Genomic DNA, 24,400 nt, shown 5'->3' with positions numbered 1-24,400 from the left:
TTATCTGCTGGTATTTAGGTATCATAAACAAAGCAGAGTGGTCTGATTGACCATAAAGGGGACACAAAATGGGTTTATTTGCGTTCTGGCTACAATGAATGCACCCTCTGAATGGGCAGTCTGTTGAATAGAGATACTGTCGCTTCAAATAGCCCATTCAGAGCTATTCTAATATTTACCGGGGGAGAAGAGGGTATAAGCCGCAACTGAAAAGACCACAGTCAACTCCCGAGGTAGAAGAAACGGCCTACACTGCAAGACTAAAAACTCCAAATTGGCAGAAAGAAAACGAAATATGCCCCTGGTAATAAGGATCGTTGTTAAATGGGGCTCTTCAAGAGAGCCATGTAAGAGGAACCTATTGAAGATTATGGGAGTAAATTTATTAATCAGTGTTCTTCAAAGCTGACGCCTCTACAGTGTTTTTGTCGGCTGGATTTAAAGGGGCATTAAATCAAGACCAAGCGTGTTTTGTATTTAGAAATTACTGCTTGCTGAAATTGACAAAGACGAGGGGGCATTGAATCGTGCAACATAGTAAATTTATGCTCTGGTGTTATTTTAAAGATTGTGGTTTTGTTACAGTGTGTTTGAATATTGTGTGCTAAATATTTGTTGTAATTCATTTGTTTAATTTATTCTCTTAAACTTAATCTTTTTCTGTTTCCTTATTTCCTTAGAGTTACAAATGGCTGCACAGTGTGTGACCAAAGTAGAACTGAGCATTTCCTGCGACAATCTGCTAGATAAAGATGTCAGCTCCAAATCTGATCCTTTGTGCGTCCTGCTCCTAAACACCAGCGGACAGCAATGGTGTGAGGTACTTCCAATATGTTTATTTAACAAACGTGAAAGTTTTAGGACCTTTTTCAGGACACATGTGAACGTTTCAGGACATATCAGACAAATGATAATCATTCAATAGTATACAGATATGAGTGATTTTTTTTTTTTTTTTTTTCTTAAAGAATTTTATTTATTTTTGATGATCAAAAAGTCATACATCAAAAGGCATGTACAGGGGACAGGACGCATCAAGCACCGCATTTTGGATGTGATGTATTCTGCCATTGATCGCATGCATACAGACGTATAGTAACGCCATATGCATGTACATTTAAGCAAAGGACGGCTCTTCCAATAAGAACTGTCGTTTACGCTGTGGGGACTTCCGGGTTTATAACCCAGAAGTCTCTAGGGTGCCATTCTGTACGTGCGTGAGCCGCAGGGGAGCCTGGGAGGGATCCTATTTGATCTTTCCTGGGGAAATCTCCGGTCTGAAGCCCATAAGCTTCTATTAGGTAACTCTATCTATAGTTACCTATGCTCTATAAATATGATAGTGAGAATATGGTTGCTATGGGCAACACCACCACTCGCCAAATGAGGCTAGCTTTGGGGGATTGGGCGCAACTTGTCTTCGTTTCTCCCTAGCAGGAGTCTTCATTGAAAATTAGGGAGTTCCTATTACTGTGTGTAGTCAGCATGGTGACACCCAGGTCTCCTGGAGAGGGGGCGTAGCCTCGCCTTTGGTTTCATCACTCTGGGGGCCTGCCCAGCTGCCCCCAGAGACTCTCCACAATGTCACAGTGCAGCGCCCGAGTCCAGGTCACCGAGGGGGAGCCGGCATTTTGGTGTCACTGCCTTGGAGGGTAATACCCGGTGTGATCAGACCTCCTGCACCATCCTAGTGAAGCCCCTGATAGGGTTAGGCTGAAATAGCAGCGTCGCCATTCTGACTGTCAACATTCATAATGTCAGCATATTGAACAGGTCGACATGTCCTTTTTGACATTCTGAATAGGTTGACATCCTGAATGTCGACATTACATTCCACACCCCCTGTTAGACTCTGTGGTGTAATTTACTAAGGTGAGAGTTGTCAGAGGTGGAGATGTTGCCCATAGCAACCAATCATATTCTAGCTATTATCTTATAGATGGTGCTAGTTAAATGTTAAGTAGATTCTGCTTGGTTGCTATGGGCAACATCACTTCTGAAAATTCTCACTTTAGTAAATATACTCCTGTGACTCGCACGTAGACAGCGTGTTCACACCTGGGACATTTTGTTACAATTGATTTATAAGGAGATGATTCCTCTCATGTTTTGCATTAGTGTATACTGGCAGCCTAGTAGTATATAGTGTCCTTACCAATGTGGGTACATTACGAGAGTGATGTGAAAGGTCATCATTGTTTCTGGCAGGTGGATCGCACAGAAAGAATAAAAAATTGCTTAAATCCGAAGTTTTGCAAGAAGTTCCTGATTGACTACTATTTTGAAGTGGTCCAGAAGCTGAAGTTTGGGATCTATGATATTGACAATAAAAGCTACGATCTAGGCGATGACGACTTCTTGGGAGATTTTGAATGCACACTGGGGCAGGTGAGTAATGTTCTCCCAAAATGCGAAAGTGGATGTTACGTTGCTATATTTTGTGATCTCGTCCCTAATGTACCTTTTCATAGCTTCATCCATGACTTTCTATTTTGGCAGTATCCACATACTGTATATTCATTTTACCATTACATGTGAATGTATCAGGCCCAGTGTTCCTTGAACTAAAATGCAGAGTTGAACACTAATGCTGCTGCTGCTCTGTGCCCAGCTCCTTAGGAAAAGTATACAAATGTCGCAGACCCCGCGAGATGTATTGAGACTAGAGATGTGCGGTTTGGTTTTACTTGGATATGTTCAGTTCTCATAAACGACAGTTGCTGTTAAAGACTACGGTAATGTGGATTCGGTATGATGGCAGCGCCAGCCCGACAAGGAAATCCCTATCGTCTAGAAGGTAAGTATAAACTAACCCAACTCTACCCCCTAACCCTAACCCTCCTTTTGGGTGCCTAACCCTAACCCCCCCTGTGCCTAACCCTAATCCCCCCCCTTTCCCCACCACCTAAACCTAAGTCCCCCGGGAGCCTGCCTAACCATCCCCCAGGGGTGCCTTCCCCTCCCTTCCCCTAGCCTAACACTAACCTCCCGGGGGTGTGCCTAACCCTAAGTCCCCCCCGGGAACCCTAAACCTAACCCACCCCCAAATGCCCCCCCCCCCCCCCGGCGGCTGTCCGCGCTCGGCTCCCGACATCCCTTCGATCAGGATGCCGGGCGCCGGTCTCCCAGCTTAGGTTAGTTAACCCTCGCCGGGATTCTGTAGTCTAGATGCCAGCGGTCGGCATTGTGACCGCCGGCATCATAAACGTATACCGGTAATGTACCTTAATGCTTGCGCAGTGCGACTTGGACGCATGTGCAAATTGCCGATTTATATAGCTCAACTGCGAAAACTCTGAATCTGGCCTACTATGACTTTTTTCACAAATACTTATTGAGCTTGCTATATATTTGTAATTTAGATAATTGTATTTGCATTTGATCAGTTTGTACTGTGCCCGTCTGCTGTAAGCAATGCACTTACTGACTTTCCCTACCACAGAGGTACAAAGCGCAAAGTAGGACCGAGGATTTTACTGCTCACTTGTTTTCTACTAAAAAACAAGTGAAAGTGTTTTCAGTAACAACCAATCCAATTCTAGCTCTCATTTTCATGAATGTATTAGATAAATGTTAGCTAGAATCTGATTGGTTGCTATGAACTTCTTATTAATCAATCCCATAATCTTAATTGGGCCAACTCTTGATCTAATATAAGTATGTGAAGATGTAGTGGAATTATGACATCACTACATTACTGCTCCATTTCATTCTCCACTGCCGTCCATCACCGGAATCTGCCGGTGGCCCCAGACAGACATTACTTACTGTTCATCTGTTGGTTATTCTGCAGCGACTTGCCAATCACAATGCATGGTGCTTTACTCTGTGTGTACTTGGGGATCTGGTAAAGGTGTGTACTCAGCGGCTTTTGCAGTCAGATGTCCTATTCCACCTACTGCGTGGTTCAGCATAGACAGGGGCGGATTGGGATGGAAAACCAGCCCGGGAATTTATGGAAGCAGCCCTAATGGGCGTGGGGCCTGTCGAGGGGGTGGGATTCCTTCTCATAGGACCTGATTTTGAGTTGGACATAGTTACAGCCGTCCTTGCGTCTTTTGCTGCAATTACGTCTGACTTTAATCTAATACCGCTACAATGTCATTCCCTGGTGTACAGCCCAAATATGCAAGGACTGAGATGCCCACTGTCAGTGTCTAAGGGTTCTATTCACTAATCCATGGAGAGAGATAAAATGGAGAAAGATGAGCCCCAGCCAATCCGCTCCTAACTGTCCGTTTACAGGCTGTGTTTGAAAAATGACAGGAGCTGATTCGCTGAGACTTATCTTTCTCCATTTATCTCTCTCCAAGGATTAGTGAGTAGACCCCTAAGACTTTAGACACCGCCATCGGTCGCACCATTGGAACTTTCAACAGCCCTATGCTAGGCGCAGATCATCCATCTAAGTATGGCCTCCAATGTTAGCAATTCAGCGTCTCTATAGCAAACCCCCTGTAACCACCTAGGAACACCCAACACATTTATAATACACTTCTTCGTGCATACGACTGAATCTGCACTGCAACTCAGACACATGTGCAGATGAAAAACAATGCACAAGAAAAAAATAAAAACACTTTGGCCTGCACCAAAAAAGAAAAAACACATTATCCCCCAAAGGAAAAAATAAAACACATTGGTCCCCACAAAAAAGAAGACACATTGGGCTCGATACAATTCAATGCAAATTGAATAGCGCTGGGAAGGAGCTCCCAGAGCTATTAAATGCAGCGCGCTGTTAACCCACGTCTAAGGATTTCTTCTTGCATCCCTCCTTGTGTGAGAGCAGAAATCTGACAAAAGTACAGCGCAATGCTGTTTTCTGCCCTTAGCGAGGTGGAAACCGCATCGCATCGGGAAGTTTAATCGGAGAATGCCCGTTCTCACGACTAAACACCCTGTTTAAGGCACGAGGGGCGGGAGAATGGGCATTCCCCGACCTAACAGCGCGCAGAACTGAATAGCACTGGGAGCACTGAATTGAGCCCAATGACACCCGGCAGAAAAAAAAAACACATTGGTCTCCACAGGAAAGAATAAAAACACACATTGGACCCCACAAGAAAAACACACATTGGACCCCACAAGAAAAACACACATTGGACCCCACAAGAAAAACAAAAACACACATTGGACCCCACAAGAAAAACAAATATTGGACCCCACAAGAAAAAAATTAAAACACTTAGTCCTCCACAATAAAAAAAAAAAAAGGGTGCGCAGTGTACCACCTGAACTAGAATCTGGAGCACAAACTTCATAAACTAGACCACCGCTGGGGTCGGCATGGAAGCAGGATGGGAGTAATAATAGTAGTGGGACGCATGGGGCAGGATGAGAATGGGAGTAGTAGTAGTCTGAGGGCAGGCTGAGAGTAGTAGTAGTTCAGAATAGGAGTCATAGTGGAAAGCAGGGGCAGGATGGGAGTCATAAGGCAGGATGGGATTCATGGTGCAGGATGGGAGTCATAGTGGAAAGCAGGGGCAGGTTGGGAGTCATAGGGCAGGATGGGAGTCATAGTGGAAAGCAGGGATCATTTTGTAAACAGCTGAAATGCAAACTACTTTGCAGGCTTTAGTAAAACATGTATAGCTTACATTACATGTGTAGAAAGCCACTTAATACTACAATTGAATTTTCCAGAGCATTGAGCATTACCTTTTCAACAATATCACAGCTGCACACAACCCGACCCCCCTGCGTGGTGGCGGTGACGGCCGGCGACGGAGGTTGAGGAAAGGCGGGGACACTGCACATAGTGGTGCCAGGAACTTCCGGTTTGCTGCCTGTGTACTGTAGGAGGCTGGAAGCGGGCCATGGAGGGGCTGGAGGCGGGGCCGTCAGTATTGACTGTTGGCTCCGCAAAAACTAATGGGAGGAGCTGCTGTGGCTGGGCGTGTGCGTAGCAGCTCCCCTTCAGCCATTTTTTTTTAACGTCCTTAACTCTTGTGCAGCCGAGCTGCCCGATCGGAGCTGTACTCCGATGGCGGCAGCAGAGACCCGGGAGAGGGGGTTAGACTATTGAAGGACGGGCCCGGGGGCCGCCGTCACTAAGCTGCTGCACTCTGCAGCTGCCCAATTGGAGGATCGCGGCAGCGGGACGGGGGTCAGTTATTGAAGGGTAGGGTGGGCTGGGCGTCCGCCGGCCACCAAGGAGACCGGCCCAGCGGGAACTGGCCCGGCCTCCCGGTGGCCAATCCGCCCCTGAGCATAGATGAATACATCCTTATGTTTACAGAGCAAATCTCACATTAGTGTGACTGGCAATCATGTATAAGATAGATCGCCAGGATTCTTTGACAAATCGGAGCTGTTAGAATTTGTGGTGGTGGCAGAGGATTCAGGAGCTTCAATGCAGATAGACAGAATCATTTTTTTAATCTAAGATGGGAAATAAAGCAGGTGTGGTAAGGTAGCAAAATGCACAAAATGAATTTAATTGTGATGCCTGCAGTCTGCATCCAACCAGGTCGTGCCTGCAGGATCAAGGCAATACTACACAGTACCTGTGAGGTAGAGGGAAATCAAGAGTGTGTGTGTATATATATGTACACACACACACACACACACACACACACACACACACACACACACACACACACACACACACACACACACACACACACACACACACACACACACACACACACACACACACACACACACACACACACACACACACACACACTATTGAAAGAGGAGTGTGCTACTGTAGTCTTCTTGTCCCTCCGTGGAGGCTTCATGCTCTGGGCCTAGATGGCCACCGTGATCACTACTGAGCATGTGCAGAGGCCATCTTGTTTTGTAGTATAGAGTGACATGATGGGAGACTGTAGATCCTAGAGAGAACCTGGTTACTACCTGCTATAAGACTGTTCCAGCATCCTGCACCGCTACCCGTTTGCAGAATATACTCTCCAGCTGATAAGCTGTATAGACACACACTCAGCTTCATTACCAGTGTGCATGTAACAGTGAGTACAGCTGTACCTGCTATACTTCAATAAACCAACACCACTGGTTAAGTAACTGGGCTGTTCATAGCTTGAATTACCTGTTGGTGTTTGCTATATAACTCTGCAATATCAACACCTGCCCACACATCATTTCCAACATATACTACCACTGCTTTCTATATGACATGAGCTCCCAGTTTTTGAGGACTATTCCCCATGTTTATTGCTCCTTAAATGAAGACCACTTCCACTGTGTCAATATATGTGTAAAAATTGTAAATGTGACATTGTTGCCTGATTTGTCATTAATAACTAATTGTTTCATTATTATTCTTCCGTCTTTTAAGATTGTTTCCAGTAAGAAACTGACCAAACCTCTAGTATTAAAAAATGGCAAGCCTGCAGGAAAAGGATCGATTACGGTACGTCCCAGATACAAGCCGGGACCAGGGTTTTGCGACTCAGGTTAAGTTTAAAAGTTGATGATTGGCCGTGGATACAGAGGCTCGCCTCAAGGGAGTGACATGCAGGGCAGACATGGGTACAGTGTGAATGGGGATGATTATCTTTATATATATATATATATATATATATATATATATATATAATAAAACTCCTCAGTGACTCCTGTTATTCTTCTATTTATCAATAATGGGTCTATTATCCCATATTGTTATATTAGGGATTGCGCTTTCCTTAACTGTAGTTGTATGGTAATGGTACTGTACCTCCTGTTCTTCTGGTTTAAACGGAACCTTCCCTCTGACATTTTATAGTGTATGATTGTTATCATTAAAGTAACTATAGGACGTTAGGATATTTAGGGGTCTATTCATTATGTTAATTATCGGGGTCTGAGCGGACACCAAAAATTAACATACTAACTCGCAGCGAGCGCCGGAGCAATTCATCATTGTTCCGGTGCGGAGACAACGGATCCAAAAATCCGCTGTCTCCCCGAAGCAGCTTCATTGCTCCTTTCGGCAGTGCTAGGGCGCCTGCATGAACTAGAGTTCACACAATATATAATGGTCACTGCAATCCATTACAGATCGCAAGATCAGCCAATATCGTATAGTGTGCACCCAGCTTTGGAGCCCAGCAACCTGTATCAAGTGAGTCTGAAACAAACAAAAGTCCGGCCTTTCATCCCCCTCCCATCCCATTCCTGTTACCACATCATGGGCAGGGAGCCAGCAAAGCTTTATTTAGTAACTGATACAGAAGCTGTATGCTCAGATATTTTCTATGCTTAATGGCACATGGCACAGTGGAATCTACAGTATACGCCAGACTATGTGTGTGTGTGTGTGTGTGTGTGTGTGTGTGTGTGTGTGTGTATATATATATATATATATATATATATATATATATATATATATATATATATATATATATATATATATATATATAATCTCTTTGTGTAGGATATAAGAAACCTATAGGGTTGTACCTGCCACCTCTTATTGTATGCATGTAATTTTGGCAGCTCTTTGTGAAATGATCTTGGCACCAATACACTGCCTCTAATGATGCCATACAAATATATTGCCACTAGACTCCTCTTCCTTACCCATCAAACTATTGTGTTATGGGAGGATTCACACACCTCAATTAGATTTGAAGGGTGAAGAAAAAATAGTTATGGGAAAGAGGATTCAAACAATGGCAACCTTACAGATTGGTAATGTCTGCAAGCAGTCCCTAATACCATTATAGTGTCAAGTTAGCGCCAAACATCATCAGCAACAGAGCAGGAGATTTCAAACCTATTCCTAAACCAAACAAGCAACACGTGGGGCATTGCTTTGACTGATAACATGATTAGAAAATGACTTTTATATTGTTTTTGGGGAAAAAAAAACTATTCTAAATAGGTACTATAAATTGGGCATCTCTACTGTATGGAAATTAGTGTTTCCATTTTAAAACCTCTTAGAAAACAAATAACAGTTTGCCCTGTATTGCTAATCTGTAAGTAAATGTGCTTTTTATATCTATACTTTTTTCTTTTTTAGATATATGCAGAAGAAATTAAAGATAACCGAGTGGTACAGTTTGAAGTTGAAGCCCGAAAACTGGACAAAAAGGTATCGGGCCGATCTCCTTAGACCATTATTTTTCAGGTTCCTGTTCTAATGCCTTCTAGGCAGTGAGAAGTGGAAATTGGATGGACTTCAACACATGGCGGAGTTCTGATGCCGCCGTCATGTATGTTCTGTTTGCATCAACTGGGGGTGGGGCATTGACAACTCATCTGCCTGTTTAAAAAAAAAAAAAAAAAGAGCCTGAATATAAACTTCAAATTCTGATAAATCTCCCCCTAAATCCTGGAGAGAGAGAAAGTGGATGGAGATAAAGTACCAACCAATCAGCTCCTATCTGTCAGTTTACAGGCTGTGGGCCTGATTCAGAAATGGACAGATTTGCAGAGCTGCACACAAGCGTCTGTGCAAATCTGTCCATCCCTGATGCAAATGCAGAATGTGGTGTCAGACACCTCCTTGCTGCATCTGAGATCCCAGCACTGTAGCCATGATCGCAGGCTGGGATCACCATCGAGACAGATGGTCTCGATGTTGCACCTTTGGTCAGGCTGCAGGAGCTGAAGCTTCTCGCAGTCTGACCCGATGCTGGTAACTCTAGAGGCCAGGAAACGGTGTTCTGTCGACGCAAACCCTGGCCTTGTCCCTCCCGGAAAATGGGGGGCGACACGCACCTGTTTCCAGGAATGTTGACCAGGCACGCCTCTGCTTTGCTCCCAAACGCTGCAGCATGTCAATCAAGCTGCTGCTTGTGAGGTCTGCGAGCGAAATCGCAGGACCCGTGTTGCACATACGCAGAACGGGTCCTGAACAGATGCAGACCCCTGATAACCGAAGAAGTATGTTTATTGTCGAATGAATGGGCATCTCTGAATCAAGCCCTGTGTTTGAAAAATGGCAGGTAGGAGCTGATTGGTTGGTACTTTATCGGTCTCCAAAGTTTGGTAAATCTTCCCCTTAATGTCAGCCTGTTCCCAATGCTAACTTTCATGTTTTTAATGAAGTCATCTGCAATTTATTTTTCCCAATGTCGGCTTTTGCATAACACACGTCCCCTGTAGGGCTGTGCTCTTTGTAATCAGAATTATAGTCCCACATACATGTTATTGGTATGATTTACCTACTGCCAAATGTAAATCAGTACAGGTTTTTTTGTAAAACCGTTAAAATCCATAGACTTTACATTCAGGGGACCATTTTTCTGCTGCTTATTTTGCTGGCCGGGATTGCTGTTATCTTTTATCTGATTTCCATATAACCGCTGTGCATGTAATTGCTGCAGGATTTGTTCGGAAAGTCAGACCCTTACTTGGAATTTCACAGACAGTCCGAAGATGGAAGATGGCAGATGGTCCATAGAACAGAAGTAAGGACAAAAAACAGAATATTTTTGTATACGGCTACTACTTAATAAAATCTTTATAAAATAAGTGTCCAATTCCTGCGCAGATTGAGCCATTAGTGTTAGAGAAATGAAGTGTTAGCACTCCTGCCTGAGGCCGCGTCTATCACATCATTTATAATTAACCTTAGGCCGGACGGGTGCAGGTAACAATACAGATGAGTGCGGCAACTGTGCTGTATGTTGGGAATGGAGGAATTATTTTCTGCTATAATTCCTACTTTGAAGCCTGAATCCTGATATATTTATGCTTTATAAAGCTGTTTTTTATAATATTTACCATTTTAGGTTTACTTCCACTTTAATTACAGTCAGTGCTATGGCAAAATAGAGCCTTCAGTTAAACCAAGAGAGATCCTAATCCGACCATATGGCTGTCTACCATAAAACCACTACAAACCCTCAACCCCAGATTCCTGCTCTGCAAACAAAGTAAAACAATAACTTACTAAAACCTAAAAAAGACAATATCCTCTTTATAAGACCTCATCTAAAACCTCTCAATACAATACATATTGCTGTAAGATGCCTTGCACCTGCTAGAAATAATGTTCTAGCCCTTGGAAGTTGGTCCCACTAATCTGAAATCATTTTACATTTTTCCTGTGTTGAAGGGAACCTGATGTACTGTAAAAACAGTAGATTGGACGTTTCTACAAAACATGATGGGGGAAATGTATCAAATTTTCAAAAGAGATAAAGAGGCAAAGTTACCTATAGCAATCAATCAGCTTCTTACTGTCATTTTATAGACTGTGCTATATAAATGATAGCTAGGAAGTGATTGGTTGCTTGGGCAACTTCCCCAAATGTTATCTCTGTTTAAAGGTTTGATGCATCTCCCTTTGCATAAAATAACAAATCTCACTGGAGTCACCTGGTAGAACAAAATACTGCTACTAATGGACATAACATGTTACATGAAAGATATGTGTAGTGTGATCATATAGTCATTATCTTTGTGCATTTCCTAGGTGATTAAAAACAACCTGAATCCTGTGTGGAGACCCTTTAAGATACCGCTTCGGTCTCTCTGCAATGGGGACATGGACAAGCCCATCCGGGTAAAGAACTTTTTCTAAAAAATTACATAATCTTTCTTCCGCTACCCCACATTGGTACAAAATACTGTTTTTTAGAGTGTTTCATTGAAGGCAGGGACGTGCAGTCAGGGTAAGCAGACCTTGTGGTGGCTTGGGGGCCGATTAAGGGGGGGCGTTGGGGCCGTTGCTACACTTCTGCAAAACGTTGATCGCGACTGTGAATGCTGGCCTCTGAAGCGATCAGAGGCAAAAGAAGGCTCTGATCACTACAGAGGCCAGCGTTCCCAGTGATGCAGTGCGTGGGTGGCTTCATGAGTCTGCACGCCTACTGGATCCAGTCAACGGCAGCCCTGATGGTGTGGAACCAGCGGTGCCCAGTGTGGTAAGGTAAGTACTGCACAGGGGTTTGGGGGGCGCACTAGGGGCTGTTCTGCACTGGGAGTGGGCACTAGTATTGGGGGCACTACTTTAGGGAGCACAACTACAGGGGGCACTGCATAAGGGACACATCTACGGGGGGCATTGCATTAGGGGCACAACTGCAGGGAGCATTGCATAAGGGGCACTGCATAATGGGCACTATTACAGGGGGCACTGCATAAGGGGCACTACTACAGGGGGCACTGCATAAGGGGCACTAACTTGATATAGGCAGAGTTTCCAGGTTATAACCCCCCCAAGTTCCCAATAATCTGGTTCTACATGGACATAGAAACTGTGCAACCTGTCTTGAGCTGAGGCGACAGACTGGCAGGAGAGAAGGGTTGGTGAGGTAGATCTTTCAGGGTGGGATGTCATGGGCATTACTGTGTGGCATAACAAATGAGTGGTATAACTGTGGCACAATGTTCTATAAGGGATATTACTGAGTGTGGCATAATGTGTTATAAAGTGCATTACTGTGTACCATAATGTGTTATAAGGAACATTATTGTGTGGCATAATGTGTAAGGGACATTACTGTATCCGGAAACCACACACCTCTTACGGAAGTGCACAGAAAAAAAGTCTTCTTCAGGTTTTTGTTTTTTTTGGCAGGGGGGAGCAAAATTTATAGTTACGCCACTGAGAGCTTCCCCTGTCATACTCCTGAGATTTGATAGATAAATGATTTAGAATAATGCAAAGAAGATATTTATAACTTATAAACATCTTCTTTGTTTATTATCATTTTTACAGTTACCACTCACCATCATTGTGGAGCTCCCTGGGACTGCAGGGAGATGAGAGATGAGGCAGCAACAGCTTAGCCTCGCTTCTGTATAGTCAGACATTGCTTGCAGAGCTGGGTGCAGGGGCCACATCATCGGCAGTAAGCTGCACAGAAAGAGAGCTAATAGAGGTATGCCTCTGAGTATGGGGGGAGTGCATTGAGCACTGATGGACTCTTTGGATGTGTCATGTGACCAGGAAGTGCACCGCAGTACTTAGAGATCGGAGCTCAGTCAGCAGCAGCAAGAGAAGACACAGGGATGCAGGTAGGATAATCACTGGACACTGAAGCTTAGTGTAATAAGAGGAGAGTTGCAGTGAGTAGGGGGTGAAACGGACTACCAGCACTTCGAGCTATTGAGCTCACCGCATATCACTGATTTGAAGGATTTCCAGATAAAGCTAATTTTCTATATTACCCTATGCACTATAGGTCTGATACTGAGTCTCATGCCGCTTCATTTGTGGGCGCATAAAGGAGTGGATGCAGGAGGTGTGTGTGATCGCCACCCCGGATAACATTTCTTTACTGCTCAGTACCACTGACCGCTATATAACAGCGTAGCGGCACATCAGGCAGGGAGACAGCAGACGCTGCTGCTGCTCAGCGGCATCAGCCTCCCTCCCCAGCCCAGCACACTCTGCTGTGTGGTGGGCTTGGGAGAGTCTCGGGAAGCCTCTGCTCTAGCGGACAGCTGTAGTGGGCAAAAAAGTATTATCGGCAGGATCAGCCACTGGGGCTCATATAGCAGAGCTTAGCATATAGTGCGAGTGCATTAGCAGATATACGCAGCTTTGCATATCTGTTTGATTCTGTATCGGACGGATCTTGGCCGTTTCCCTGTCGGATGGGCGTTTTTTGGCAACTAGTGTGGGCGCATGCAAAAGAACCACCTTGTGAGAGTGTCATGGGAGTTTTGTGGGCGTGTAGCCAGAGTTAGGTGTTTGCTGAGGGGACACCTGTTCCAGAGAGATATCTTGCACCCAGAATGAGGTAGGTGTTGATGCTAATGTTCACGGTTGGAATAAAAGTGTCCGGTGTAACAATATGGATGAAGACTATCATTAGCATATGTTCCACATCTGGTTGCAACGGCCATCTAGAATTTACGTGTGACTCAGAACTAGGCCCTATATGTGACCAATAAGTTGCAGACTGCTCCTTCTGCCCAGGAGACAGCATGAAATGTCTCTGTTCATCATGTACAAATACTGAGGTGTATATTTACGAAAGTGCGGGTTTTTAGAAGTGGAGATGTTGCTCATAGCAACCAATCACATTCTACTTATTTATCTAGCACCATCTAGATGATAATAGCTACAATCTGATTGGTTGCAACACCTCCACTTCTATTAACCTACACTTTAGTAAATATACCTTTGAGTGTCACATGCAGAGGAAGTATAAAGCCTGCCCTTTTATTTGATTTAAGACTGCAACAAATGTGGTAATTTGTGATGGATCCGCAATGTTTTCAGTAAAGGATTTCCAAGGACGTGTAGGGAGAAGTACAAAGGACATGATCCGTAATTGTGGGTTTCTCAAGTTATTACCGTGATTATGCAACATGCTGATTGTTTTATAAACTCTGTATTCTTGTGTGTGTCCCAAACAGTGCACTGAGCAGCACATAGCATGAATCTGATGCACCTCTTCAGTGTTTCGTGCATCACATGTTACTACTGGTGTACACTGCGCTTTAGGAAGGTTTGAGAATAGGGCATGTGTGTTTTATTTTTATTTTTTTTCCTCTTTATTTAAATGATTTAATTACTATCATTCTCTCATATACATTTTAATAACCCAGGCATTTCAATGTGCTTTCTTCACGTGATACACATGCTGGAAAGCCCACTGACATTAATGGGAAAAGCGCTGAATTCCAGAATCCTAAAATTTTATCAAAATCTCCATATTTCAAGAGTTATAAGTATAAAATTCTGTTGTACTAGGTTGGAAAGTCTGGTTCATTAATTGAAGATTAAAGTGATTTGAAACTTCTGAACACTATCACCCTAGATTACCCCCCTTGTTCATATAATGGTGTGTGCAAGTAAATAGGCATTTGCTATTACTATTACAATTATATAGTGAAAATAACATGTTTATGGCTTGTAAAGCTCAAATGACACACTCTAAAGGTGCCCATCCGCTAGACGATTAAGTGAGCGATTGAACGATAACAATCGTTCATAAATCGATTGCAAAAGTGTCTAAAACAACCGGCCATGCCATGCGCGCTCTCGCTGGTCGTTTAGACATCTATCATCGTGCAAACATGCTGGACAACCTGACGATGACGTTGGGTTCAGCATGTTTGCAGATGATTGATTGAGCCTGTACTGAACGACTGCTCGTAGGCTCATCACAGACTGACAAACTACTGCGTGATTACAATGTTGTAAGCATGCAGTCGTTTTCATGTCTGCTAGTGGATGGGCACCTTTAGATTTTATTAGAAGCCAGCCTAATGTATTCTATTGCTAGTCAGAAATGAACCCGCGTTTCAAGATTATAGCCCAGAGGTTCCCAAAGCGGTCCTCGAGGCTCCTCAACAGTTCAGGTTTTAGAGATATGCATGGTTGAGCACAGGTGAATTAATTAGTACATCAGTCTCAATTTGATTTAAACACCTGTGCTCAACCATGGATATCTCTAAAACCTGAACTGTTAGGGAGCCTTTAGGACCCCGTTTGGGAACCTATGTTATAGCCTACTAAGATAACTGAGGTTTGGTCTAGAACCGAGGCACATAAACTAGTCAGGGAAAGAGGGGTTAATAAAGTTAGGGGTATGTTTTTTTGTTTAGGTTTGTCAGTGAGTCGGCAGCAATGATAGGCTGAGGTGTTTAGGGGGCGTGTTATGTGAGAGGGTGTGGGGAATCTACTTTGGTAATTCTGCCTCTTTGAATTTGATCTCCCACCAACCCTCCCCTATTGTGTCCTGTGTCAGCTTTATTTCATGCAGGGAAAGACCGGTAATATCTAAGCGTCTATCTTGCGGCAGTATGAGCTGTGCACTCCCCTTCAATGCACTGGCTAGGCTGATTTCACCCTACTGGGGTCAGTGGTACCTCCCTACCGAACGGGTATCAATAGTGCATTGGCATGGTTGTCTGATACTGCATCACTTGCTTTGAAATAGAGAGTTAGCCCTTGCAAGTGTTAATATCACACTTGCCCTTGATAATGGGATAGTTTTCTTTGTGAGTTGTGACATCCTTTTGCCTGAGACAAGTGGACGCTGGTTTGCCGTTCTTCTGCCACCATACTTATCATTGTAACAAAATAAAGCGGTCTATTTATTTTGAATGGCATAATTTTGGTCTTGTGTGATTATTTTTAGTTAAGTGTAGTTTAAGTTTATGGACACATCTATCATCTGACGATAGAAAGGATAATTATGAAATTAGGATCATTCTAAAAGTAACAAGTTAATGTGTGTATTGTCCGAACACTATGCCTTCGGTACTGTTAAGCAGCAATTAATAGTCTTTCCCATGCTGTGCATTAGTTTACTGATCTCTATGGTCTACATAATGAATAATGAAGGCTGCTTTCTGTGTTCCAGGTTGAATGTTATGATCATGACAGTGATGGGTCACATGACTTAATAGGAATCTTTCAGACGGACATGACTAAACTAAAGGAAGCGAGTCGCTCGATGCCAGTAAGTAGTCACTTGAGAGCAAATACTGTAGGTCTCCGCATAAGTCCTAACCAGTTAATGTAAAGCTTATTCCTCTCTTACACTGTTACCCCTATGTGTCATATAGTGTACTGACAATGGGACTATAGAATAATACGCTTGGCTAGAGGAGCATTTTATATCATTTGGACACATCAATACCTGGTTCCTTTTGAATGGATAGAACCTAAATAAACTGCTGACCGTTCAGTGCCCAAATGAGCGATTCTCTCAGTTATCACAGGATATTTGGGTACATAGGTGCTGATTCTTAAGCTGGCCACACATCTAAAGATAATCTGTCCAACCAGCAAACTTGTTGATTGGTTGGAATGAAAATCTGGTAAGGGATGAAAGTAAATGACAATCGGCAATTTGCTCCCAAACGCCGGAAAATAGATAAAAACTGTTGTTTGAACAAATTGTTTAGATCAAACATTTAACAAACTTGTCTGATGACCATTTTCATCTGTTTTCTGGCATTTAGGAGCAAATTGCTGATCATCAGTTACTCCCATACGTTACCAGATTTTCATTCCAACCAATCAACTAGTTGGCTGGTTGGATGCAAGTTGGTCTAGTGTGTGGCCAGCTTAAGTTACACACGTGCATTTTGTGGACAGATCTTACAATGTACTGCACGTGTTCTGTAGCTGAACATACGCATCTATGGGCAGTTTCTCATCGTAGGCATCTCGGCCAACATCTCCATTTGCGGCTGAGTGGGTGTGACTGGGAGGCACGTGGGTGTCTGCACATAGGCTCATTGCTCTGAGAGCGTCTCTTGTGTGTGCAGGTGGAATTGTGGGCTGTTAATCGGTGAACGTACGCAGAGATCTGCACTGATGGTGAGGACAGCTACTTTCACAAGCGGATGTTTTGGGGCGGTGCAGCGGCATAGATGCAGTGTAGGAACACGCCCCCATCAGTGATGTGCGGTCTGGTGAGGCAGAGCCTTTTCCTGTCATTACATTTTTCTTAACATTTTTATAGCAAAAGCTAAAATATACCTGTGAAGAAAATGTCATAAATATCTTCGTTGTATTATTGTAATCATTTTAAATAGTCAAAACTCTGGAGTAAAAGTGTGTGGGAGGTGAGGCACTGCCTCCCCTGTCAACTTTTTCTGCACATCCCTGATCAAAACACACCAAATTCCCAGCACTATATAATGTTGCACCTTTGTATAACTCCCACATGAACCCTCAGGTTCATATATGTATCTGTAAATCTGGCTCTGATACTAGCCAGTGTCTCCCCAGCCATTTACCTTACCGCACGTCACTGGTCCCCATCACTTGGAAAGTTGTCCCCTTTTTGTGCATGATCGGTTGCAGGCGCTCAGAAGTAGGAGCAATGACCTGGATCAATGGAAAGCACAGCAGCTGCTCACCAGCACAACACCAGCCAAATGGGAGACAATGAATTTAAGTTTGTTAAATATAAATAAGCAACATCTTTGTCATTTCAGGTGGAGTTTGACTGCATAAATGAAAAGAAGAAACAAAAGAAGAAAAGTTACAGAAATTCCGGGGTAGTGAGTGTAAAACATTGCCAGGTTGGTAGAGTGACTCCTTTAGAGTTGTGTGATTTAGATTATATCGGTCCCTTCTACTAACTCCTATCTATAACTTCTTTGTGAATCTCCAAAGCTGCCGGCATGCCTGGTTGGTAAATTGGGACAATTATGTCCCACCCCAGACCTGCTTAAACCATGCTCCAACTATACCATTCTGAGGGCATCCCTTTTCTAGTTGGCTTTGCCCTTAATGGATGGTAACTATCAGGTTGGTTGGCTAATATAGGTGTCCATATATACTTATTTTTAGAGTGTTAAAATTTGCATTTAACTTGATGACATTTCACCAATACGGATGGAGATAAGTATATATGGGCATAGGAGGTCGATAGGGTGCTGGGATCCCAACATAGGATTTTACCTGACTTCATGACCTTTTCCCAAAATCTGATCATGTGTTGGCTGGCATGTCATAAAGCCCAAAAAGTTGGGATCTGCACATTGTGTGTTTTGGATTGGGATTTAAACCATGGGTATAACTATAGTGAGTGCAGTTGCTATGGGGTCTGACGGCTTAGATAGCCAGCACCCACCTCACACTATAATTGGGAATAATGTGAACTGTGGGCACAATGTGAGCTAGGGTACTACTATGGGGAAAGAATGAACAAGGGCACTAGGCACTAATATAGGGCATAGAACACTACGGACAAGTTATCTCTCTAGAACCATTAGGGGTCCCTTCAAAATATTGCTTTGGGTCCCACAAAGTTCTAGTTATGCTCCTATTTAATATTGTCATCATGTCTTTCACATAATGCCAATATTTTTTGTATTTTTTTATTTACATCGTTTCAAAAATTATTTTGTCTAAATAAAATAATTTTACTGGTTAACTTCTTACTGGAAAAAGTGTTGACGATGCAATTAACTTTCCCCCACGTGGTGGGTGGGACAGTGCCCAAAAAGTGAGACTGTTCTGCCAAAAATCAGGAAAGTTAGGAGTTATGTGATGGTTATTACCGTTTGGCACATAAGTTTTCCATACCTAGCATCTGGTAGCAACATTTGTAACCATGGAGACGGTAATCGGAGTCTACGGTTTGTTTATATGTTGGTAAGAACAGTCAGATAATCAAAATGTTGCTAAATGGCTGCAAAAGCCCTGTCATGGGCTTACAAATGCTAATTTCAGGTAGAAGTCCTCTTTAAAATACTTCACACTGTTTCCTGTAATGGAGCATACACACGGTCAGATGTATCGGATGAACGATTGAACGATTTGACCAACGATTTGAACTACGAACGATTTTTGTCTGCATTAAAATTACTGAAATCGTCCAAAACCGCTCATCGTTCAAACATGTCAGATTTTCCTTCAGATATGAACGATTTTTTAAATCGTTATCGTTCAGATCTGAAGAAAAATCTGACCGTGTGTATGCTTCATAAGATGTCATCCGTTTAATAATTGTATTTATGCAATATTGCTCTTATGTATTGAATGTTGTCTTATAGCTGTTATCCTGCTAACTGGAAAACTCTGGTGTGATGGTTTAGGCTAAGGGCGCATAAGATGTATTTTACCGTCATGGATTTTGCCACTCATAGATAGCGGGATGCCATACTTACCGCCACTTATCGGGTACATACCGTGGTTGCTGATACCACAGGGGCTTGTCACGTGCACTCCCAGCTATGTGCAGTGTGTAAATGTCAGGTTCCCAGTACACTGTATGTTCCTATGTGTCACTAATCTAACCTAGGCAACCTGAGGATCTCACCCTGCCCAGCAGATGGCAGAACACAACCTTTCTGTTTGATCATTTGACATAAAAAGTAGTAAGACCTTCTCTTTGCTATCTAAATAAATATTGTATTCTTCTTATTCTTCTCTTTTAGATTTCAGTGGAATACACCTTTCTTGATTATATTATGGGAGGATGTCAGATGAATTTTGTTGTAAGTATCTTTAATGGTAATACATTATATTTTAGTATTATTCTGCCGGGAATGTTGGTGGCCTACTGCCATATAGTGCAAATCGTATCTGTTAGTTAATAAAAAAAAAAAAAAATGTTTAACAAATTGGGTGCTGAAAAGTGAGATTAGAATGAAAACAATAATTGGGGGGGTAAATTTACTAAGCAAGCTTCCGCTAATCTCACAGGACTTTCTATGGCAGAAACAATGCACTCTGCTTAGGGCAACATTACGCTACATAGTTCTATATCCGTAGGCAGAAGCTTAAGATAAGTGAAAAAATTAAATATTTGGAAACGCAAAGAAAGCAGATGAAATGTTTGTACTAGCTGCACACTCAGCATCATTGTTCTGTGCAGTGGAAACTGCCATGAGAATAGATATGTTAAGGAATGTGGGCTGTCTGCAACTGTACAGTCCAAACCGAGGGCCTGAGTCAGAGATGGATGCTGTCACACAGCCACTGCGACATTGTACGCTACAGCAGTGCAATAATACCCTCAGACACAGCATCTGATCATCTGCGTAAGCCTAGGCCATCTAGGTAACCCCCAGGTTACTCAGGATGGCCGATGCGTTCGCAATCTCCATATGCTAAGCTTTGCCAGGATCAAAGATTATGGATTGATTATGCTGTCTGCCACAGTCTGAATGTATTGAGTGCTGAGCTGCTCATGAGCCTGCCAGGAAGAGATGAGTGTGTGTATGAAGCCGGCCCCAGAACCTTTGTTCCAGTTTTATGGGATTGTGTGACAGTGTGTGGCCGTCACGAAGTTCAAACCTAGGCAGAAACCTAATCCAGTGGTCAAACTACACCACCATGTCAAATTTGGTGGAGCGAAGTACAAAAATCTGGCAGTGCATAAAGCACAGAGAGACACAAACACACTTTCTAGTTTATTATGTAGATAAGCCTGGAATCCTTTCTTCTTCCTTTTAATAATGAGACTTATACACTGAAGCTGCTGGTCAGGCAATTGCAAGAACATTAAATCATTTCAGATCGACAAGCTTTGTGACATGAGCAAGTTTTTGAAAGGGAACAGTAATTATAAATCTGTTACCTGACCACTGTTCATTTTGACAGATTGGAATTGACTTTACTGGATCAAATGGGGACCCTCGCTCCCCAGACTCTCTGCACTACATTAGCCCCAATGGAGTCAATCAGTACCTGCAAGCTATCTGGTCTGTTGGGTCGGTAATTCAGGATTATGACGCGTAAGTACTACTTATTTTTATTATTTTACCAAATTAATTTTGTCTACAGACTATAACTACATTGACTTGTAAAGTGACAGTTAGGAGCTGATTGGTTGGTACTTTATCTTCGTCCACTTTCTCTCTCTCTCCAGAGATGTGTCAAGATGTCTAAAGAGTGGAGAAATTGCCCATAGCAACCAATCAGCTTTGAGATAGCATTTATCAAGTACATTCTGCAAAATGATAGGTAGAAGCTGATTGGATGTCCACTCTTTACTCAGATTGATACATCTCCCCCTTAGTCCTTTACTTTTTTTCTACAATGTAAATGATTGTCGCAAATCTTTTGTACAGGGCTATTAAGATATTTTTTTTTTACCGCCCATTTCAAAGATAAAATGACTGCAAACAGTTTGTTGTGATGTATTATTTAGGTAATATGAAACCATATGTAAGATGTAAAACATTAGGTAAGGCCAAAGGGGCCCCAAAATAATAATAATAATAATAATAAAAAAACAGGCTTTTAACCATAGTAAATGTGGTTTTGGAAACAAGGCATTTTATAGAAGTCACAGGTACCAGAAGGAATCCCTGCTAAACAAGAATCACTGGCTGGATTGTTTAGTACAGATGCTGCTGTTGTGTTACCATTTCAGGCCAACAGGGGTCAGTATAGAATCTATGCTTCAACTGTTTTATTATTTTCTGTACTTTAAAATATCTAAGTATGAAGAATGTGTTACACCTTTGCCATGACTTTGACCCATGTTTCACAGTTCTATAGCTTGTCTCTAACATATATTACTTTTGTTCTTTAATTATTATATTTATGCCAGCTTAAAATAGATATAATAAAGAAAAATGTTTTGTTTTCTCAATGTTGCTACTTTGTACGGTGGAAACTGATATAAATGGGATGAATTTGGTTGTGTGGTCAGGCCATGTTGTGTGGTCAGGACCTGGCTCTTTTGAGGGATGTAGTATAAATTCCAGCACCGAAATCCCAACACCAATATCCCCACTGTAGGCATCCTGAAGGTAAGTATCTGGGTGCTAGGGGGAGGTTAGGGTGCGGGGTTAGGGTTAGGCACTAGGGGAAGGGTTAGGGACCGGGTATGGAGTGTTAGGATTAGGGTGCGGGGAGGTTAGGTTTAGGCACTAGGGGGTTAGGCATTGGTGAGGGGAGTGGCATAACTAGGGCAGGGCGAGCGGGGTGTGTGCCCTGGGCGCTGAGGGACCGGCGGCGCGGGGATGGCGCCTCCGGCCACGGTCCGGCCCGCCCTAGTTAGCCACCAGTGTAGCGCCGACCGCAGTGAGTGCGGTCCGCTACACATTTACACAGGACCGGCGCTAGGCTTCCAGCGCCGGTTCTGTGCTGCACAGCTGAGCCCGTTCCCTCCCCCTGAGCGCTTGCCCAATAGCGCTAGGAGGTGGGCTCAGGCTGTGCATAACACACGCACATCGCCGCCAGCACTGGCGGCGATGCGTGTGTTAAACAGCAGCCAATGAGAGTCAGACTCTCATTGACTGCTGCAGCACCCACTGCAAGAGCCGGACTTCCGTCCCTTTTCAAATTTGCCCTGGGCTCCAAATACCCTAGTTACGCCACTGGGTGAGGGTTAGGGTAGGGGTTAGGAAAACACTTAAGGTGCGTACACACACAACGATGTAAGTAATGAACGATTTTCGTTCAGTTTTTCCCTTGAAAAAAGTGAATGAAAATCGTTTTACAAAGTAGTTGGTTTTACTTTACATAATAAATGATTTTCTGTGTGTTGAAAGAAAAATGTTGCAACTTCTACTGAAAATTGTTCAGTTGGCCAGTCTGACTGAACTACAATCGACAAACGTGAACCCGCATGAACGATAATCGTTTATCGTTTTACACTGAACAATTTTTTGAACGATAACGACGTCGTTATAGTTAAATCGTTCAAAAAAATCGTTCCTATGGGTGTCAGGATTCTGGTTGCCGGGATTTCATACCCAAACCCTTTTGAGTACCTATCAGCCGTGCAAGTGAAGGGCCAGATTCTGTGTCGGACACATTTGTGGATTTTGGCATGCACCGAATCAGGTATCCGCACACGGGCGGAGATCACTAGTGCATATAGATTGAACCGTTCCTCGACTGATCACGCTTTCTGTGAAATAGGCGTTTTTAGAAAGTAACTGAGCGGCAGCCATGCGAACACATGGAACTGTTCCGTCTCGTGGGAGTGTCATGGTAGGCGTGTAAGCCGTATTCCGTGATCCACTGTAGCTTGTGGACGGAGATAGGGCGCCTGTTTATGATAGATTTTTTTTTTTTTCAACTCTGTATGGGCTGGGTGCAAGTCCAGATAATGGTGTGCCCTCATGCACCTAGCCTCAATACACGAGACTCCTGGCGCAAGTAAGACCCCACGTTCCGTGCAACTCGGCTTTTGCTTGAAAATGCGTCTTGCTCGCAATTGGATGCAACAAAACTGCTTTGCGAGACTGCACTGATTCATTTGTTATGCAGCACTTGTGTATCTGCGTGTCTGTGTCTGTATACGAAGCGCAACAGAACATCGCGTGAAAAGAAAGCCACGGCCGCTGCATTGTAGCACTACGTATACTGACTCGTGCATCTGTGTGCGACTGAGTCTAAGTGTTACATATCAAATTAATCTGTGCAGTCTTGTGAAGCGTTTTGTCAACTGAATGCGATTTAAGACACATTTTTGGGTGAAAATGATGCGAAAAAGTTGCTCGGTGACTCTGACTAGCTCGGGACCTGGCGCACCAAGAAGAGCTGTTTTGTACAACTGCAGTAATAGAGCATGAAGACACATATGTACTAATGATGATGGCTGTGGGCAGAAGGTCAGTGGGTGGGATAGGCTTCCATATGCAGACACACAGATTTGGTTATACAGGTTGAGTCTCCCATATCCGAATATTCCGAAATACGGAATATTCCGAATTACGGAATAATTTTGGCATGACTGAGATAATAAAACCTTTGATTTTTGATGGTTCAATGTACACAAACTTTGTCTAAGGCACAAATTATTAAAAATATGGTATAAAATTACCTTCAGGCTGTGTGTATAGGGTGTAAATGAAACATAAATTTATTTCATGTATGTACACAAACTTTGCTTGAGCCACAAAATTATTGAAAATATTTGTATAAAATGACCTGCAGGCTATGTGTATAAGGTGCATATAACACATATATGCATTCTGTGTGTATATTGGGGTCCCATTCCCAAGATATTTCATTATGATATGCAATTATTCCAAAATACGGAATATTCCGTTATCCAAAATACCCCTGGTCCCAAGCATTTTGGATATGGGAGATTCAACCTGT

At 43.1% G+C, this 24,400-nt stretch overlaps 1 protein-coding gene across 2 annotated transcripts in view; it reads left to right on the top strand.

Moving 5' to 3' along the window:
- The window catches only part of CPNE3 (copine 3), a 76,568-nt gene that overhangs the window by 38,401 nt on the left and 13,767 nt on the right, over nt 1–24,400 (top strand). For both annotated transcript variants that reach the window (XM_088471397.1, XM_088471396.1), the window contains exons 2-11: nt 681–820; nt 2,209–2,388; nt 7,307–7,381; nt 8,978–9,049; nt 10,287–10,370; nt 11,381–11,470; nt 16,233–16,331; nt 17,821–17,907; nt 19,771–19,830; nt 20,939–21,072. In XM_088471397.1, coding sequence (XP_088327523.1) covers nt 689–820; nt 2,209–2,388; nt 7,307–7,381; nt 8,978–9,049; nt 10,287–10,370; nt 11,381–11,470; nt 16,233–16,331; nt 17,821–17,907; nt 19,771–19,830; nt 20,939–21,072 — 1,013 coding nt within the window. In that variant the 5' untranslated portion in view covers nt 681–688. The remainder of the gene's footprint in view (nt 1–680; nt 821–2,208; nt 2,389–7,306; nt 7,382–8,977; nt 9,050–10,286; nt 10,371–11,380; nt 11,471–16,232; nt 16,332–17,820; nt 17,908–19,770; nt 19,831–20,938; nt 21,073–24,400) is intronic.

This window comes from Taudactylus pleione, unplaced genomic scaffold (assembly GCF_031769625.1).
Source record: "Taudactylus pleione unplaced genomic scaffold, aTauple2 ptg000114l, whole genome shotgun sequence".
NCBI classification, from domain to species: domain Eukaryota; kingdom Metazoa; phylum Chordata; class Amphibia; order Anura; family Myobatrachidae; genus Taudactylus; species Taudactylus pleione.
This window is presented reverse-complemented; position numbering and strand designations above follow the sequence as displayed.